Source organism: Apteryx rowi, unplaced genomic scaffold (assembly GCF_003343035.1).
Source record: "Apteryx rowi isolate R43461 unplaced genomic scaffold, aptRow1 scaffold_184, whole genome shotgun sequence".
Classification (NCBI taxonomy): Eukaryota; Metazoa; Chordata; class Aves; order Apterygiformes; family Apterygidae; genus Apteryx; species Apteryx rowi.
This window is the reverse complement of record NW_020448130.1, coordinates 1,379,278-1,400,279: the sequence shown is the minus strand read 5'-3', so window position 1 is coordinate 1,400,279 and position 21,002 is coordinate 1,379,278. Positions and strand designations below refer to the sequence as shown.

At 36.5% G+C, this 21,002-nt stretch overlaps 1 protein-coding gene across 2 annotated transcripts; it reads left to right on the top strand.

Annotated features, from left to right (window-relative positions):
• The first annotated feature begins 294 nt into the window (after positions 1 to 294).
• On the top strand, positions 295 to 15,786 carry OSGIN2 (oxidative stress induced growth inhibitor family member 2). Of its 2 annotated transcripts, XM_026061745.1 has the most exons (7): positions 295 to 480; positions 1,671 to 1,789; positions 2,267 to 2,421; positions 7,378 to 7,514; positions 8,968 to 9,159; positions 9,798 to 9,889; positions 12,022 to 15,786. In XM_026061745.1, exons 3-7 carry the CDS (start codon positions 2,355 to 2,357, stop codon positions 13,073 to 13,075), a joined length of 1,542 nt encoding a protein of 513 aa, XP_025917530.1. In that variant the 5' UTR covers positions 295 to 480; positions 1,671 to 1,789; positions 2,267 to 2,354; the 3' UTR covers positions 13,076 to 15,786. The 2 variants fall into 2 exon arrangements, with proteins under 2 accessions (XP_025917530.1, XP_025917529.1); XM_026061744.1 differs by lacking the exon at positions 295 to 480 and having other exon boundaries at positions 1,449 to 1,789.
• Positions 15,787 to 21,002: the final 5,216 nt, after the last annotated feature.

Genomic DNA, 21,002 nt, shown 5'->3' with positions numbered 1-21,002 from the left:
TCTTACTGTTTTTTTTTTTCGCGCCAGTTAAAAATAATTAACTGAAGCATTAAAACACAAAAATGGTGATCAGGTTTAGGATACAGTTGTTTGACAGAACGCAGTTCTGGGGTTTGCTTGGTAGGACCAGCATAAGGTAAACTAAGGATTCGCTTTGGGACTGACTCATCTTTGTGCACACTTGCATTTCTGTAGGACTGGAGCCATATATATTTTACCACATCTTTACCACTGCGAAGCTGTCCACCGAGTGTGGGGGGTTTTGGGGGAGTTTTTTTGTTTGTTTTAATATAAAAAGTTCTGCTACTTACTGACTTTCAATTCAGTATTTGTTCTAAGGATAGAAAGATGGTGGCAGTAGCGGCCCCCAATTTAAGATCTTTCTGGGTTTTAGTATGATGTTCTTAGAAAATAAGAACATGCTACAGACGCCGGCGTTTCATCTGCTTCATGTGCACAGTCRCTGGGAAACTGCATGTGGTAGGTGGACGTTGCTCTGCAAAATTCAGATTCTGTGCTATACCAGTTCTGTAGGTGGTCGCACGCTATTAAAGCTGAAGAGCAGCAGTGTTTTTATTGTTCAAGATTCTTTTGTAGCCTGTACACCTACCCCATAAAAGAAGGGTGTTGTTTTTTTTTTTACTGCCGTCTAGAAGAGAACAGTATATTAAAACTGCACTAAAGCATGTGCACTCTCTTTGAACCTGTCTTTAGCAAGACATAGAATAATATTACTGTAGTTAACTTTGAGCAGAAGTTGGAAGACAATATAGTCTACCTGTACAAACCTGCAAAAAGAGGTGGAAAAAAGCAGTATGCTAATTAGATATCCGATCTCTGCTATCTGCTCACCGTCATCAAGCTCTTGCTGTTCATATTTTATGCATTTCCATTATCATGAAGAGTTAACGTGCTGCTGTAATTCAGTCAATCAGTAAGGGTGTAATTTGCAAATTTTATTTCTGTATTTCCTGCACTACAATAAAAATGAAGTATGTGCTTTCTGAAATAAATAAAACCTAAGAAGAGCTTCCCAACTTTTTTAATGAAGGAATAACGATCCCGGTAGGATTGTGTTACAGCGTGTGCCAGTGGTGTTGTTACCGTACAGCTGTGTCTCTATTTTTACTTTCAACTTACCCATTGAGGAAAGGTTTTTTGTTTGTTTTGGTTTTTGCAGTTTGTAGTAGAACCATGAGTATTGTGGGAGTTTAGGCAGTGTACAGTGCTTCTTGAAGGCCATGGGAACTGGATGAGTCTTATGCTTTTTGGTCCCACATAGAAAACAATTTTTTAAATATTAGAATAGCTTTAAGGTATGCAGATTCTTAGGAAATAAATAAGTGTACTCTGTTTTTAAAGCAAAAAATGTTTACATCAGGTGACTGGGGCATTTTTATTTAAAAAGTTATTATTAACTCTTTATTTCAAAGACTTACTAAAAAAAAGTGCCAAGGACAGATTTTTTTTTTTTTAATTTGATGTTGCCTTTTTAGCTATACAGATAAAGCGTGTGCTTCTTTAATGACCTGGAAAGGCTTCAGAGAAGGCTAACGAATCTACGTAGCCTACTGACTGTGAAAACGGTCTGTTGTGCAATAGCTGACCTGACTGATGGATGACAATTTCTTCTGTAGACGCTTAACAGTGATAAAATAGGTTATGTCTAGCTTTTGTAGGGATCAAACTCTTCTCCATCTTCCCACCGCTGCCAGCTTAGGCTGCCTTTCTTCTACTGGACCAGAAGTTCCTGACTGTAAAGTCCCTGTGGTGCTCAGCAGGTAGAAAGGTATGTGAAAGGCTGCTGTTGCATCTTAGCTGCTCAGTCAGCCTTTGGCTGGTCTTAATGTTATTAATTGGCCAGGCAGTGTATCTGTCCTGTTTTGATAAGGACAGGGAGAAACAAATTCCGCTGTGTGTTGTTGATCAAAATAATATTTGTTGTTGGTTATACTTTGTTGGCTTTGTATACACTGAAATTAGAGGAACCTGCATCTCCGTGGAGCCATCTGTCCATTTGTTATCCTTCTGGAGGCTTTCTTGAGGAAATAGTTTTTTGGTTTTTCTTTTAACTACTGTTAGAAAAGCTGTACTGAATAGTAAAATTCTGTATATTGGATGAGGAATATCTGTTTTGCCCTTGTTTTTGCAAATTCCGTAGCTTTTAAAGTAAAGCATCAAAAGCAACTTTATTTTTGAAGGGGCTGTTTTCATCATAATGCTACTGTTTCATTTTGTTTTTATGCCCTCTTTCCTTCTTTATTAGAAGCTACGGTAGCCCTGAAACTGAAGGACAGCTTTTGAATTCCTTTGCCCGGTATTTTGGTGACAGCCTTGGGAGCAAGATTAAAAGAATGCCTTTAATAGAAGAAACTGTTCTGCCTGGGGACCCTCTTCTCACTCTGCCTGTAGTAATAATAGGTGAGGTTTTTTCCTATTGTGTTTTTTTTATTAATATTATTATTTTTTAATTCTCTGGCACTGTCATTGCCTTTACAGACCTGCTGTACAAAGGCATTTATAATTAAATAACTACCTACATAGCAAATAACTTTATTAGATTGATACAGTTCTTATGGTTAACARTAGTACCATTAAATTATGTTAAAAGACTTGCAGTTGAAGTGTATTTGAATTAAAGTTGTGGTTTGATGAAGTTGAACTGCCTTTGGCAGCAAATAATGAGTCTAAACAGAAGAACTGTTTTGATTGTAGCGTTGACCATACAGGACTTGATTTGCATGATACTGTTATGTCTACATCAGGTCGCACAGAAGTTGTTGATGCTGCACTGGTAGAAATTTGTGTGGTCAGTTGGGACAGTTGAAAGCATACAGTAAAATGTGTGTTGTATACTGGTTAGATGCTAAACTTACTCATTAATTGCCTTTTTCTTTCTGTTGCATCCACTGCTAACATCTGAATATTGTTCGTCTATACCAAAACGAATCCATGTCAAATCAGCCAGTTCATATTAATAAACTGTAGTCTTGATTAAATAGTTAAAGGCTTGTTTTGTAAAATCTTGCCAAATGACAGGATAGCAGAAGGAACAGGCTCCTTAGGTGGATAGCGTTCGCTGAGAGTGCCAGGATGATTTGTATTTGGCCAAGATTTTTCAGCGACAGCAGGTCGCCAACTCCTTATTGCTGTGGCTTGATGAAGGGGTGAAGGAAAGGCCTTGAGTAAACGAGGCTTTCAGGTCCAAAGCTACTGGGGCTACAGCAAACCAACAGCAAGCAAGCAGAGATTCCAGAGAAAGAGGTTTTCATGTAATATGTTCACAGTAAACCTACGCTACTTTGAAATAGTGGTGTTTGTGCAGTGCCTGTTCTCAAAGCTCTATTCAGTGATAGCTTAAAATAGTGCTCATGTAATACATTAATGTGGATGTGACAGACATGAATCACTTGGTGAATTCTGCATCGTAGTTAAACAGCAACAGTTTCCTGGCATTTTGTCAACCTTGGTATAGGTTTGCCATATGGTTAATGACTCATTTTTCACTGTTTAATTTTGTAAATATACATTATGCAAATACCTGTGCTCAATACTTACTTTGTCTACAACTTCTTTTTGTGTGCTCACACCAACCACAACTGCCTTGACTATCTCCAGTGCAAAACAAATACGTTATCCAAATTGTCTGAATGTTTTTTCTCAGATATATTAGAAAAAATTCTCAAGTTGATTTTCTCCATTGACAGCCTATTATCTCTAATTCATGGCTGTCTGAAGGAGCCTTAGAAAGGACCTAAAATTATATAATACTATAGAAGAACACAAAAGTAGCTTCTCTCCCCACCTTACCCCCCATACTACTGTTTTGATCTCCTCCATGCTATTCTTTTATATTTGGAGTATCTCAGTGATCCGCAATTTCCTGTACTTCATTATGTTAAAATGTTCTTCTTTTAGTTTCCCAGTGCTACCTTCTCGTGGCACCATTTTAATAATTGGAGAAAAATGACACATATGTGTAAGCAACTGACTTCAGGGTTGAACATTAATTTATATTGCCCTTCCTTTTGCTTCACCATTCCATTTTTTTTTCTGTATGATGTCTAATTGATGCTTTTATTCTTACTCGGATAGATTGTTCTGCATAAAGTACTGTGTTACTTGTGATAATCTTAAGTAACATCTGTACTGTGCTGCTGTATCTGTTTTCCCCCATGAAATTGTGAAGAAACAAATTCTATTTGGATGAGTTGGAAATGGAAAATTTCGTGCGGGAGTTCTAAATCTAGAGGATGTTCTGTGCTAAACGTTTTCATCTCCTGCACTAGTTTTGATCATTACTGGGTAAACACAATATGGTCTTAAATTTTCATCCAAATAACAAGTCTTTGGTTATTTGCTTTAAATTTAGGCGCATAATGCAAAGGTAATTCTGCTGTAGGTTACTGTTGATCAGAATCTTCTTCCACTACTCAAACAAAATGCTAACTGCTTCTTAAATAGGGCTGTGGAGTTTGGGAATATATTGATTACAAATCTAAAATTTCTATAATAGTAGTATCTAATCTCTCGGTCATGATGAGAAACATTATGGGAAGTATTGTGTGTGAATAAAGAGCAAACTCTTCAGGTTTAAATTTCTCATTTAATTCCCCCCCCCCAAGGATTTTGTGAGTGAATCATAGTAAAATTTATTACAGACCTTGCAGCAGAACTTTCGTTCTGCGTGTTCTTGAGAGCATTTCTATGAGGGAATTTCTTTTCCCTGGACTGGGCCTGCTGGAAGAACAGGGACCGGGTTTGACCCAGCTCTCTGGGTAGTCCTAGGGGAGTAGCTAGGGAACTCGGTAATTCACCTTAAAACCGTCCTGATCCTTGCTAGCCTTTGTGTTGGCAGCTTTTGTTTTCCAGTTGGTTCTTTTTAGGCTTATCCAGTGGGAATAATCCTTAGCACAGGATTCTTGTGTGCTGGTATATGTTTTTTTCCCTTTTCTCCCTTTTTTGCAGACTTCCTCACAGGTTCCATTATACCACAATATGGAAAAAAAAMCCMAAAAACAAAAAATAGTTACACATTTGTAAAACAAAACAAAATTTCTTTATTATGCACAAAATATAATTCTCCCAAAAGTAGTTAAATATTTAACTCAATCACGGGAATGCTCTTGAACTGTAGCTACAATGAGAGTGTTTTCAATTTCATCTGATTTTATTATAGGTGGCTTCAATGTATTGTTACAGTTCTCTCTCACATCCATCTTTCTGACATGGCAAGTAGATGTTAAGAGGGGCTTGCATCCATCCTGAGCTTTAAATTGAAGTGTTACCTGCTATCTCGTGCTGACATCTGTTTGTGGGAGGGTAGAACAGTTTCGGAGTAAGGAAGAGTTTTCACTGTCTGAAAGACTCTTTATGGTGTTTTTCTTTGTAAATGGCAAAATGGGGATGGAAGTGGTCTGGGAAGTATATCGGCAGGGTCACAAATATTTAAACCATTCCTTACAGGTTTTTGTTCTAACTTTAAGATCTCAGTGTTGGAAATCCACAGTTTCCCTAGGCAGTCTTTTTCCAGTACTTAACGGTCCTTACACTATACAGTTTTCTGTCAAGCACTTTAATGCTTTTGCCTTTGCCTCCATATATTGGTGCAAAAACTATGTATTTGATGAGAGTCTTTAAGAGACTCACTGTGCAGTCCCATGTAACTGCTCAGGTTCTAGGCCTTTGGAAAAATGTGCTTATTGAAGACTTCTTACAATTTGGCAGTCTCAGGTCATCTGTAGTAAGCCCATGTGACTTTCTGGAGCGCCTGCCTGTGGCCAGTCTCCACGTGCACCACTGTAGGAGAGATACTGCTGCTTGGGACCACAATGAGTGCAGCTCGGTGGGGGAGGAAAGAGGTCAGTGTGCGAGAGAGTGGGAATGAATGGCAGGACCGGAAYAAGAAATAGGGACTAGGCAAACTGAGGGGGAACTCAGGGCCTGGGAAATCGGGAAAGGGAGAGGAGGACACAGGCATTGGAGAAGTAAGGTTGGTAACTACTGATGGAAATCATGTGTGGGAAGATTATGGGGGACAGTGAATGAAGGGTGACCACTGAGATCAAATGGAGGGTTGAAAGGGCAGCAAGTGAGAGCTAACATCCTAACAATGAGGGCTATGTAAAAGCCATGACGAAACTAGTGATTTCATTTTTAGCCAGAACTTGAATAACGTAGTAAATGTGTGCCACTTTAGATGGAAAACAAAGACAAAATATTGAATAGTGTCTCATTAGGAGAACACTGTGCTTTTCATTCAGTCAGTGAGGAAGGGGAGCTATAGAAGCAACAGTACTTAGTCACACGTTTACATTATGTATTATAGCATGTACTTTTTTTGACTTAGCTTTCTCTCACTTCTGCTATTTGACTTTGCAATATGAACATTACTTGAATACCTTGAGAATTTGCTTGTTATAAATATGATCCCCTACTTTTTTTAGTACTAGTCAAAGGAATAGAAATATTTACCTGATATTTGTGTTATCTTATGGTAATATTTTTGTCCCATCTATTTGGGACATTTGGAAAATAGCATATTAAAATTGCAATAATTCATATAAATAAATTATAAAATGTTATAAAACAAATAAGGATATAGAAAGATGTTTGATATTGTTGCTGTTATGCTTAATGATGAACATGGTCTTAAATGAGTTTCTTGTACTTTAGCACTTAATCTACTGTATGTATTTGTCCTCACTCAGCTTTTACGTGTCTGTTGTGCTGGGTCTATAGCTTCTCATTCTGACTTGCACTGTCTTCAGCTTTGTTTCTGTTTGTCTGTTTATTTCTTCCTCTTGTCTTGTGGTCAGACTTAAATAGCATATGCTCCTGGTTGTCTTTCTATTCTGTATTTTACAGTACTTACAGTGTAAGTGAGAACACAAAGTTGTAAGATGGTAAAACTATTCAGATATCAGTGATTGACAGGTAGACTAAATTTTATCCACTGGGTACTTTTCATACAACAATAGTGAATTTGGCATACTAAACTATGAATTTTTTAATACGAATTTTATTCCATGATGTAAACAGTCATAAATGTCATAAACAGTCATACATATGACTTTGTTTCCGTGTGTTGCATTTCATTGGTAGTGTAAACAAAAAATAATTATTTAAAAGATTGGTTTAAATATTATGTTTGTACCTGTACTTTTTAACTAATTTCTTGTTACCTGGAAAAGATTCTACTGAGTTTGTCTGGAGGAACTTCCTAGTGGTAGACTTTATTTTACTGCAAAGATTATAAGCTTCTTTGAATAAGGACGGTACCACGCTATACTACTAATGTATAATTTTCTTGCTGCTTATTTGGTGACATATAAACTTTAGCTTACTTACATTTTTATTGACTTCCTTCTTTAACAGGAAATGGACCTTCAGGAATTTGTCTTTCTTACCTGCTGTCTGGATACAGGCCATATTTGTCTCCTGAAGCTATACATCCGAACCCCGTTCTGCATACTAAATTAGAAGAAGCTCGACATCTTTCTATTGTTGATCAAGTAAGCTTTTGTTACCATCTTATCCAGATCTTTTCCTTCTACAAAATAGGTTGTAAAACAGTAGGATTTCTTCTATGATCCTGTTTAAAATGCTTTTGCAATTTACATAAAAGAAGTGTCGAACATAGAAAGGGCTTAACTTTCTTAACCCACAAAGAATTAAGCTCAGTAACTGCGTGGTCTCAAGCAGTTGGCTCTTGACTTCATTTTTCTTACCTGTAAAATAAAGGCCAGTATATACCTTCCTCAATAGCTGTTAACAAATTTATATATTTCAGGTGAAAAGCGATGCATTTTAAGAATTGTTTATCCCCCAAATGATGTGTATTGCGTCATGGAGAACTAGTGCACTTATCTAGTCATATTTCTAATAAATTAATAAGTTATTTTGTTCTTCTGTTAATTTAAATGGAATCAACTCACTGTCACTTGACAAAGGCTGTTTTTTTACAGTCTGCCCTTTGTCATGTCCTTATTACTTGCCAAAACTGTCTAAAGCAGCACTTGGTCTTTCAGTGAGTAGCTGATAAAGGGATTTCGACTTTCACATGCTGGAATGTTTGAGCGCTATCATAAGGACTGAGGAATACGTGCTACTAAAGTACTTGAAGTACACATACTTCAAGTTTAAAATATTCTTAAATARTACAGTTCTTCCTAGGACTCAATTTTCAGTAACCTTAGAGATGAATCCATTTTTCTTTTCTGAACAGTATACATCCTTCACTATTTGTGTTGTGGTCACAATGGCTCTTGTGCTGTTCGTTATCCTTGTATACATCTGATTTTTCTGTCCAGTTTGAATAGTTAAATCTTCTCCACTGTTTTTCTCCTCTGCGTTATTTTTCTCCCCACTTCTCCATTTGTTTGCCATGTTGCTATTTTCTACTCGCCCCACTCTACTCCTGATTGATTACTGACAATGCTACTGTTAACTGTATTGTCTGTGTGAACTGTAGTTTGTTTGGACTAGAAGCATGCATGTGTATTTGTAGTGGAAAAGTAAGAGTCATTGGGCTGTGTGTGTTTGTTTGTTTTAATACCACGCTGTTTGCATAGGATGTTGACCTTAAGTCTCAAGGCTTATTTTTTGGCAGGAGAATAAGTTGCCTTAGTTTTTGGCTACAGACGCTTCATGTTCTTCCGCTCCCCTATCCCCCCGAGCTTTTTCCCAATTTGGGAGGCTAAATTATCTTTTGTCAGCAAAACTTGGCCTCGTGGCTTCTATATTCTCTTCAAATATTTGTCATTGCATTGTTGTAGAAATACTGAATCATGAGTTATTTCTAAAAAAACATTTTGACTGCATCTCTGCATTAAATATTTATCTGTACTTAAACTTCAGCTTAAACTAATTCTCTGCTTTTTGTTGAAGTTCAACTTCTATACATCAGAATGATATCATAGGTAGTAAAAGTTGCATGAACATGAAGAACTTTCTTTCATGCTTTAGGATCTCGAGTACTTGTCTGAAGGCCTTGAAGGACGCTCTTCGAATCCAGTTGCAGTGCTTTTTGATACATTGCTTCATCCCAATGCTGACTTTGGGTATGACTACCCACCGATTTTGCACTGGAAGCTAGAACAACATCATTATATTCCCCATATCGTGCTTGGTAAAGGACCACCTGGTGGGGCTTGGCATGTGAGTAAATTCTTCATGTCACTTACAGGATAACTTTATAATTCTGTAGTTTGGGGTGTTTCTTGCTATCTAAGGTTGGTTGTTTAGATACTAATGGCTGTTGCAGTTCCGACTGTTCAGCTTACCAAAGCACAAATATGTTGGAGATGCAAAAGAGGAAGGGAAAAATTGCCCTTAATATTGGGATTTGTGAATATAACTGCTGTCTTGCGTGTTTTTTCCTCCGTTAGTTTAAATTTAATGAGTTATAATGAAGTGTATTTTCTGTGACTTTTTCTTCTATCTTTGCATTATTTCCAGGTGCTGTTAAACTGTCTTGAATCATAGTGTTCATATSCCATTGGTTTCACCCTTTTCTTACATCTGTTTGGAGTTTTCAATAACTTGCTTTTATTTTCCTTTTCTCTTGTTCTCTCTCTACCTTCTGCTTTTCTCCAGTAACTTTATTAGATCATGTAGTTATATTATAGTTAGATACTATTTTAATGAAAACTTATTTCCTCAGCACTTCATATAATATTCACATATTGTTATATTCTAGTATTTTATTGCTCTGAGTACATTGAGAACAATTTTTACATGTTCTACATATATCCATTTGAAATTTATCTGGTTATACATCTTGTTTTCCACTGTAGTCTATGGAAGGCTCTATGTTAACAATCAGTTTTGGAGACTGGATGGAATTGCCTGGACTCACATTTAAAGAGTGGGCAGCCAACAAACGCAGGTAAAAATATCACTTAGCATATTTGAAAAATATGTAGTTGCTATGAGAATCCAGATATCATTATTTTAAGAACTGGAAAACAGCCTCATTGTTTACAGGAATGCATCTTGCTTTGTTTAATAAATTGCCTGATGACACTGGAAATGTTTCTCCTCTGTGTACTCTGGTGGAAGAAAACGGACAATGGTTGGCCAGAATAATGTATTTTAAATGCATCGAAAGCATACATAAAGCAATACCATGCTTACAAGCAGCTGTCGAAGTTGCACAAAGCACTGTGTTGAACAGCACAAAGAAGTGCTGTTACTATAAACAGTTTTGATCAGTGTTGAAGGAAGATTGAGGGAGGAATTTAAGATCTGCAGAACTACTCTAAGTTCCTCTTTCAAATTGAATGTTTACTTAAGTTGCTATGCATGCTAGCTTTTTATATGTATATATATTTAATTCAGGAAGTCAGTATATTTCAGCATTTGCTTTATAGACAAACGCTGCAGCATCTAAAAATGATTTTATATATGGATTTTAATTTTAAGAGAATAATTCAGTGTTTCCCAATGTTACTTTCTTGTAGTAAGTTCCCTGAACAAATTTTAGAGAGAAGAAATTACTATCTTGTACAAACTCAGAGACTATAAAGTTAGAAATTATAAAATTGCTATCGTGTATGAGCTCACTCAAATTTCAGGTATACAATCAGTTTACAAAGGCCTATGTGGTAACACATAAACTTGGGCACTCTAGGTAAGCTTCTTCTAAAATCTGAATGTTCCTAACTTTGTTCTAGCAAAATTAAAGGAAATTGTTCTTCTGCTATCTGTGSTAAGAATTAAAGGAATAGAATTAAATTTGGGTATGTCTCTAAGAGTAGGCTGTTGCTTGTTTTAGGACAACACTTGCAGTAAAGAAACTGTACCTTTTGTTCTTTGATTGCTTTCTTAGATAACCACGGTAATCTTGCCTCCTTATTAACTTAAATCCTATAAGCTTCTTATTATCTGAAGCTAATTTGTGTATATTTTAAATTTCAACAATACTAAAAACAAACATGCTGACCTGTTTTACTACAGTTAAACAAGCATATTTAAAAGTACTGATTGTACTTGAAAACTTGTAGTCATGTAAAATACAGTTTCATAAGTTTCCTTGTAAAGGTCATGATCATCCTCCTCAATAAATATCTCACAGGGTTTTCAGAGTAATAACCTGAACATTTACAATTGCATATACTATTATCTTGTTAATCTATGAGTAGCCTGACCTCTGGTAAATAGCTTTTAAACATAATTCAGTGAGAACCCTGATGTTCAGTACTAATGTTTCTTTTGGCTTCCTCCTGGAATTCACTTTAAAAGAAGCAGCTGCAAAATTAATGCAATTGCTGAAAATAACTTTGTTTTCAGCTTAATTTTTTTAAATAAATGATAAGGCAGCAAACATAATAAGAAAGACATAAATGTAATATCAGGATCCCAGTGAAAGAATATGTTTTTTTTAATTAGATATTCAAACATCAAAATCCTATTTATATATTCACTTTACAATTCTGTATAATATTTGCTTTTTTAATTCCTGTGGGACTTAAAGTTCTGTGATATGGAACTACTTAATTTGATACCTACTGAATTTAGCTGTACTCAAGGGATGTCTGAGTAAAGTATTCTTTATTGTACTTAGCAAGTAATATAGCAAACTTAGAGTTTCAAAGTTGGCACTTAAGAGTTACTATGCTATTTAATTACTTTATCCTAAGTAAGGATATTCTCACTGAGTACAGTTTTTGCTAGTATTGTATTGTTGACTGTAATGAGGTTAAACAGGCTTTGTAAAACCCTTCTGTATAGAAGTGTTGTCCTGCTGTGGTACTGCAGAATATTGTTATGCTTCTTTTGCTTGTTAATTTAGCACTTTAAAGTTTTTCTGTCTTAGCATTGTAAATCTTGTCTTGTACATCAGGAATCAAGAGAGCAAATAAAACAACTTGAATGAGTTTGAAGATACTGAACTCCATGTTAGTTACACTGAGCAGGATCAACCCTCTGAAATTTGACTGTCATGTAGTTTGTCAAGTATGATGTTCAAACTAGCAGTACAGTCTAAATATTAACTGGAACCTTTCAATTTTGTTTTAGAAATATAAAGAGTGACCGAGTAATGCCAGAGGAAATAGCTTGTTATTATAAACACTACGTTAAAGTCATGGGCCTCCAAAAGAATTTCAGAGACAATATTTACATAACATCAGTATCCAGACTTTATCGAGGAACGGATGATGAAGATGAAAGTCAACTAAATGAAAATATTTCAACACAGCATTTACAAATGGAAATGGAAGATGGACAGAAATCACTGATCAAGAGAAACTGGGAAGTCAGAGGTTATCAGAGAGCAACAGATGGTTCTCATGTGCCATTCTGCCTCTTTGCTGAGAATGTGGCTCTTGCAACTGGAACCTTTGATTCTCCTGGCCGACTACAAGTTGAGGGAGAAGACTTTCCTTTTGTGCTTCATTCCATGTCTGACTTTGGAGCTGCTATAAGCAAAGGCAAATTACGTGGGAAAACAGACCCTGTATTAATTGTGGGTGCTGGACTTACAGCAGCTGATGCAGTACTGTGTGCCTACAACAACAACATCCCAGTAATCCATGTGTTTCGTAGAAGAGTTACTGATACAAGTCTAATTTTCAAACAGTTACCTAAAACACTTTATCCTGAATACCACAAAGTCTATCATATGATGTGTACTCAGTCACATACTGTAGATTCCAATCTACATTCTGCTTACACTAGTTTCCCTGAACACAATGTACTTTCCTTCAAGCCTGAAATGAAATGTGTTCTTCAGAGTGCCTCTGGACTGAAGAAGATTTTGAAGTTTTCTGTAGCCTTAGTTCTGATAGGCTCTCACCCAAATCTTTTCTTTCTGAAAGACCAAGGACATGGCATAGGGCATCACTCAAATCAGCCAATCACATGCAAGGGGAATCCCATTGAGATTGATCCGTATACTTATGAGTGCACTAAAGAAGCTAACCTCTTTGCTTTAGGTCCTCTGGTTGGAGACAATTTTGTACGATTTTTAAAGGGAGGCGCATTGGGCATTACACGATGTTTGGCAATAAGACAAAAGAAGAAACATGAACTGATGGAAAGCAGGGATGGAGGAGGTGATGGGGTACCATAAGGGAGACATTAGAAACTGTCACTTATGGAATTACAGATGTAGTCTAACAAACCTCACAACGAAAGTCATTAGCAGTCACATTTTTGTTGTATACAAGTAACCTGCACTTGTATTGCTTGGTAAAGGATGCTGTTACTACAGTGCTTCATCTTTTCAAAATACAACAATTGGTCTGCTATTAACTGATCTCTACTCAACTGGAATAGCTTCCAGATAAACAGAAAATGAGACTAACTTATATTGACCTGCCTGTCATCTCTTGCTCAGCTAAAAGAGCAGAATTCCTCTGGGAAAAACAATGCCTGCCAGAGCGACTTTACATTTTAGTGTCATATTCCACAAAATATTCTTATCCTGAAATTCAGCTAACTTCTAAAAGCAGAAAGCTCTCGTAGTATAAAATGATTCTTGGTCCGAAAGCAAGTTTGGAGCCTTCTGTTTGAAACAAGGATTTTATTTATTTGCCATAGTAATACAGTAATACTTTTGAGCACTTAGTAAAATGGTCTTTACTATAAGGAGGATTTCTGTAAGGAGAGGCATATTGCTCAACAGTTATAAATTATCCTACCTGAGAATTGGAATAAAAGAATAAGCATTCCCCTTTAATGCATGATTTGACAATCCATTAATGTTTTTTTCAATGGTATGCCTAGAGTTGGGTAAGTGCAGAGAGACTATAACCTGAGATGTGTTCCCCTACAGTGATATGTACATTCTGAGAATACTGATTAACATAAACAATAAAGTGCTGATGTAAGTGCTCTTATTAAAGTGTCAATAGACTGAATATCTAATGTTCTACTGAAAAAAAAGTTGGAAAGACAAGTACAGAAAAAGCATGTAAGCAGTTTTCTCAGCTTGTAGTTCAGGAAGACTGAAGGAGATCACTTGACTGATGAACGATAGATATTCTCATCTTCCATTTGACCAATCATTGGTTATTTCTCCTTTTTTCTAGAGCAGCATAACATTAAAACTAGTTTAGTCTGCAGTTTTTGAAACATTATGAAAGAGGATTGAATCTCACAACCAGCTTAAAACAACAACATAGTTCCTATAAAATCTTTTATGGCTTGTGATAAGACAAAAACTTAAGTTCAGAGATAGGTACAAGTTAAGTTTCACATTACTGCTCTGTAAGGTAAGATCTGGAATTCATTTGCTGGATTTGAGCATAGTGTATTTATCTAAACACGCTCTAGGATTATTCACTGTAGTGAGGCAAGCAACAGCTAGTTAGAAAATGGTTCGATTATCTTTTAGAACTCTCCGTGGATGAGTGCTTGGTTTTCATTGATTCATTACCAAACATTTATTTCGGGTCCAGTGTGATGGAATAGATGTTATCCAATTAAATTATTTGTTTGTTTTTTTTTTTTGTGTTGAAAAATGTCATGTTAGATTAAGGTATTGTATTTGCATGATTAAAATCTCTGTATTAGAACTTGAGCAGACTATAAAAAGGAAATTAGGCTTAGGTTTAGACTTTGTGAAACTGCTAGTGCATGCTGGTATCCCAGCTGTCTAACTTTCATAATTTGTAGAGATACCTTTATGCTATAAATGTCTTTTCTCAGTGCCTACTACAGGCCTTTACACGTATCAGTAAGTTACTCAGACTTTGGACATAGAAGTTAGAGGTGAAAAGCTAAAGGGTTAAAATGACATCATTTTCAGTGGCAGTCCAAAGCCTTCATTTCTTTGTCAAGGATGAAATGATAAAATTACTTCTAATAAATAAATTTTAGTTTAGAGCCAACTTAATTGCATAAAGATAAACATAAATGAGGCAATTTCTATATTAATTTCTGCATTGCCCACATCATTTGAATTCAACCATGCATTGTCAATAATAGTTAAGATGTTAATTTTTTATACTTAGTGATATTTGAGATGGTCTTAATTATGCTGAACTCTAGACTTACACCATCTCAACTCAGTTATGAAGAAAATAATTTGCTTTTTTTAGCAGAAACTGTGTGTATATATAAATCTAACTTAAACCTGTGATACGTAATAATTTTAATTGAGAATTGGTGTTACATATGATCATAAAACTTCATTGCAGTTACTATATTGGGAATACATGTGCACTGAGAWTAAACTGCTTCTTTTTTGTGTCAGTGTAAATGTCTGAACACAACATGCCATTGCAGTGTTAGCATTTTCATGTGTCACGTCAAACTTTTAAAAACCATCAAAACAAAGGAAGAAATTTACTTAAACACTTGCTTTCAAAAGAAAAAAAAAAAAGCAAAGCTCAAAACAACCACACCTCCATCCGCAGCTGCTGCAGCTCCTTACTGCATTGTGATGACAAATGTGTAGCAGAGATTCTTTGTCCTGGTTGTTATAGTGGTTCTTCTATTGCAGCATTACTGCACCTTGAGGTTTAACTGTGTGGTTTTTTGTTTTTTCTTTTCCTTTTACCATTCTTGCCAGTATGTTTGTGAGATAAAATTCTGATGTGGGATCAGTTAGTTGGACAGAGCAATCTTCCCAGTATTCGTTAAGCTTCCAGTATAAAAATATATCTTTTTAAGTGAAGTTGTACTGAAAAATTGTCCTTTTTCTTCTAGGAATTGCTAGCTCTGAAGTTGCAGCTGGATTTTCTGACTTGTGGGTTTCTCACCTTTACTTTCTGAGGGTTTTTCTTTTTCTGTCATCTTAGGTATTTTGAGAGCAAAAAAATTTTTTAAATTAATATTTTAATTCAGTTTCTTTAGGATAGCTTTACCTAAAGCATTATATAATAGTTATTGCATTTATTATGTATTAGATGCTGGCACTGAATAGTTGTTTTTGGAAATAGTTTATTTCTCAGGTTTCAAAAAATATCATTTTGAATTTCCTTTAGGTTATATTCGTCTCTAAAGGGAAACTGCTTCCTTCAGCCCATCTTTCAGCGAGAAAGATCTCGCTATAAATCAGTTAAGTATTTCACATTCAAAAACAGTGCTTGCTACTTAAGCTCTACTACTGATACACAGGCAGGAAGAATATAATTTTAAAGGAATTTTATTTGGATTTCTAGAAGTTGTAATAGTATGTTGACCATAGTGTGTATTTTATAACAAAGTAGTGGAAAAATATCTTTTATAGTTGGTTTTGGTTCTTGTTCTTAATGTTGAATCTGTCTCCTAACTAAATTCTTGCTAAGGTTATTTTAATTAGTCTCCAGCTGTGTTGAACTGTGACTGAGCTTTGTTGTAGATGGATCTCCCTAACAATCTGTCTAGTGTGGGGTTACTTAACAACAGGCACTTTTTAAAGGCGGCACCTAACTGCGCAGTAATAGACAGTACGGAGCTTATTTTGGATTCCAGTAGGTGACTGACTTCTCCTTAAAACATTTTGAACAAAACAGTGGCTAAGATTTTACCCTAATGAGTAAATGCAGAAATCCTTTCTGCAGGTAATGCATCATAGGCTAAATCTACAAAGAAATCTGTGACAATAGCAAGTCGAGAACAATAACTTGTTTTGTCTCTTAGGAGATGCATTGCCCTGAGCTGGAAATCTGGGCTTGCTGGAGAATATATGGAAAGAGTTAGCACCAAAACAGTGCCTAAACTTTGAGTAAGGGGTGCTGAAGGACACCCTGTAGTCTTAGGTCCCTAGTCTTCAATACTTAGGGAGCTGATGTAGCATACTATATTTTTCTTCTGGCCTGCTTAGGTGTTTTTTGTTTGTTTGTTTGTTTTTTAATTTAACAATGAATTTTGTAGGGTGATGGCTGCATAATTAAAAGCACTAATCCTGTAGGCTGTAGCTTCTTTCTCTAGCAGCTCAGGAGCTGTGAAAAAGAAGGCTAGACTCAGAAACCTAGAGTGTTTGTCCAAAGTTGGGGAAAATTAAATTAAGAACCAAACTTTGAAGTAGGCTTGATTTGCATGAAGGGCTGTTAAGCCAGTTGAAGGAAAGAAAAGGGATTTACTTCATGAAAGCTTGCTTTCAGGCAAACTGCTTTGGAGAGAGAAAGAGGGTAGGATTTAGCAACTTCTCGTCAGTCCTCACTGATCTCAAACAGGTGATGACCAATGAGGAGTGCTGGGAGGAAAGCAGCCAAGAATCTGAGCAATACGGCCTGTAGGTGCTGAAATGAATCACTGCAGTGTTTCTAGGCTGAGTTTGGGGTCTCCTGTTCTGTCAAGATCCACATACTGTAACTTTAGATTCTTCCTCTGTGCTGGATTTGTCAGTCTAATGTGTTGCCATTTTTTTATAAGCTATTAAAGCTTATAAAGCTTTAAAGCTATTAAGTTACATTGAAGTGTAACACGGGCCCATGCATTAGTAGTAATTGCGTTTGCTCCAGAAGCAGTATAACTGGATTAGTAAGGTGGCGTGCTGAGAGATGAGACTTTGCTGGTTTGGTACAATACTGTATTTTCCACTTCTGAGAAACAAAATTGGTTCATTGACGTAGCAATGGCATCTGTGCTGTAACAGTCCTGGCTCAGAACCATTGCTCCACTGTGCGAGAGGAAGCACAGGYGTGCCTTAAAGGCTGCTGATTACTGGATTGTATTATCTTCTGTACAGTAATAGTTTCATTCTGAAACAGTTATGGAACAAAAATGCTAAAAGGTTTATACTCTTACATTTTCATTTACATAATTCTTTAGAGCCTTACAAGTARGTTGTTCTGTCATCATTTTGGATTATTTTTTAAGGTGAGAGCAAGATTGAAGCACAGTACTTCAACTGGTATGAGTTTTTTGCTTTTTTTTTTTTTTTCCCCTCCCACAACCTGGAAGAGAGCATATGTTTTGCTTTAAATAGCTATAATACCTGCTATTACTTAGCAGAAACACTGGGAACTGAAATGTCCTCTGACAGAGAAAGGAAGGCTTTGGTGATACTAGGGATACAAAGTTGAAGTTAGGATATTGAATTATAAACAGATCTTTTTCTGAATAAGACAACACTGTCTTTTGGGGAATATGGTACATTTAAGGGGTTTGATTCTAGCTACTTTTTGAAGACTGAATTATACGAGGAAGTAGACCAAGGATGAATTTGGTGTAAGACACAAAATTAAGGATTATGGCAAAAAACAAGTGTTTTGGTATAATTTCATAAATGTAGTAAGGCTCAGCACTTTCTTAACAATGGCTTTGTGTGTGCAGATGCTATGCAACATTTCTGCTCTGGGGCTTTTCAGTTTATTAACCTTTACATTAAGCTTGTTCACATGCTAGATGATTTTCTAGCAGTGATAATTTTGTACTTAATATAGGCCATACTAAGTCCAACTCCTGTAACCCAATGATCATTAGTAATCAGCAAAACAAGGAAGAAAATACTTCATACTCTTAGCTTTCCTATACTTCTGAAACAACTAGTTCCAGAGGCTAAGTTCATATAACTTGCATTTTTTTTCCCCTCCATCTCTGTATTGTGAGATCACTGATGATGGGTAGGTATCAACCTACACTGCTTTCAGTAAGCTAAAATTCAGCTTCATGTTCTTAGACACCCTCTACAGATTTATATGCCAACATAAAGAAAATAAACTAGTTTTTTTTATCTATTCCCAAAATATGCTGTAATCTTGGTATCTTTAGGTTCTTTTTTTTTTAACTAGGTATATAAAGAAAAATAATGGTCCATAAATCTAAAGCTAGAGACAAGGATATTGAATAGAATTGGCATAGTTCTGGAGAATACATTGAATACATTGAAGAGAGGGGAATAGTTTATTTTTTGTAAGCTTGGAACCAGGACTAGCTTCTGTATGAACACTGAGGTATTCCTGTTCAAGAACTGATCCTGCTATCTTATACCTATCTGGAAAATTTGGAAAGTCAGCATTGGTTTTGCCCATTTTTCTGCAGATCTAGTATTCTGGTTGTGGAATTCCAGTTTAAATGAGCTAAAGGTTTATATGTATGGATGCAAGATATTCTGAGATGCACTGCCTGGAGTTTGAGATACTGTGTAAACACAACTTTCATGTTTCATGGCTCAGTATTTCTGCTTCTGCTGAAGTTTATGTGGGTCATATACCCTGTTCCAGATGAGAGCACTGTAAACATAACTTYTAGAGAACATCCTCTATCAGCTGAACTGTATCTTCCTTCTGAGCTACAAGCAACTTGTGAGCAAAACCTCAGCTTTGATTAGACGATAAACTTGACCAAGGCTTGCATGCTAAGCTTGTTTTATTTTCTTGTGTGAAAACTGATGACTGAGATGAAAGGCAACAGGAATAAAATTAAAGCAGTTTCACTTAGAAGTCAATTATTACAGTTTGTAGCAACACTCTACGGCAGAGGGTGGGGGGGGAAGCCTGGATGGTGACAAAGACGGATTCGGAGAGCTGTAGTGAAGGAAAAATGAAAAACTTGCTCAGTGTTTTGAATGGGTCTGGTGCTGTAGCTAATGCTTGAGATGGATCCTAATAGCCAAAGCAGRAGCGGAATGGTGCATGTGGATTACTAAAGCAGGTGCCAAAGTTGTTATTTGGGGGGGATATGAAAATGCTGTGCAAATCAGACTTACTGCACTGCAATGCGGTGATGGTGGTCATAAAAAATTGTAAAAGAGGAGAAGTGAGGAGTGGCAGGGAAGATGGAAGGCAGGTTTTGCCATCTTTGCCTTAGATTCTGAGGAGATCAACTAGAATGCAGTCAGAATTAGTAAATGTGTGACTCCAACACACAGATTTGGCCAAAGGTGACAGTGGATAGATTCATGAAATAGGATAGACCAAGAGAAGGGCTAGTTGTGTGGGGGAGCTAAGAAAAAGACATGGTAATCATGAGGACTGAGAAATCATCTGAAAAAAAATGGATGGATCATAGTAGAGCTGGAGCACRGGGTGGAGGTTTGGGAGTTAAGCCTGTAGCAAACGCTTCAGCTAGTGTGTCGGTTATGAACTGATGTTGGATAGTAAATGTGGAATAGGGCCTCTCGGGCACACTCAGGAATGCAGGTTACTGAAATGAGTTTAGAGCGTTGGAGGAAGTTGATGAAAAAGAGGAAGCTGAGACTGACAAGCAGCTCATTTTCAGAGTATGGGAATTAGTGCGATGAGATGGGAGAGGCCAGTCCTACCATCACCAGTTCATTCTGAGAGAAGGTGGGGAGTAAGGATACAACTGTGAGTGGACAGAAGCAGAAAAACTTCAACAGTGAAAAGGAAAAGATCTTGTTAGCCTTTCCAAAAAAAGGCAGTGGCTTCCTGATGTGGGGAAAGAGGGGAAGTCAGCTGAAACTGTTGCAAGTTAAACTGAAAGTTAAGTATGTTGTTCCTGCGCAGATGCTGCACCGATCCTCTACTTAAGTGGTGCATGAAGTAATTCAAATTCTGCTGCTTTTGTCTGTGTTCAGCTAAGCTGCTGAATGCAAGACTGTATTTTAAAAGCCTTGCTAATAAAAAGTATATTTAGTTTATGTATTGTGTGCATCTCCTTCCTGTGAGCAGTGTGAGCAAAGACAACATATGGTATAAAAAGGCAATTCCCCCCCCCCCAAACCCTCAAACAGTCTTTTTGTTATGCAGACAAATGCAAGAAATGAGATCTGAAGATAAGTTTCTGCTCAGATGTATTTTTAGGTAATGCGCATCATTTTGTCAAGGAGGTGGGGAGGCCTGCAGATCATGGTTCGAAGTAGATGAGGAAAAAGCTTAGATACTATGTCTGTTACCATTTTTTTAATGCATCTTCTAAAGAAAAATCAACTCCATGCAAATTCTCCAAGAAAACTGAATGCTGGAATCATAGGGCACAAGCCACATACTATAAAAATGAAGCATACAGCAAAAGTTTAAAGTGCAACATGCAAAAATTTCTAGCATTCAGGAATAATTATCAAAATAAGTTCCTCTGCCTGTGCRTGTCATGCAATGAAATAAAATAGAGGAAGTGCAAAGCATGCTAGTGAAAAATCTCCCCAAGGACACAACAGCAACCGC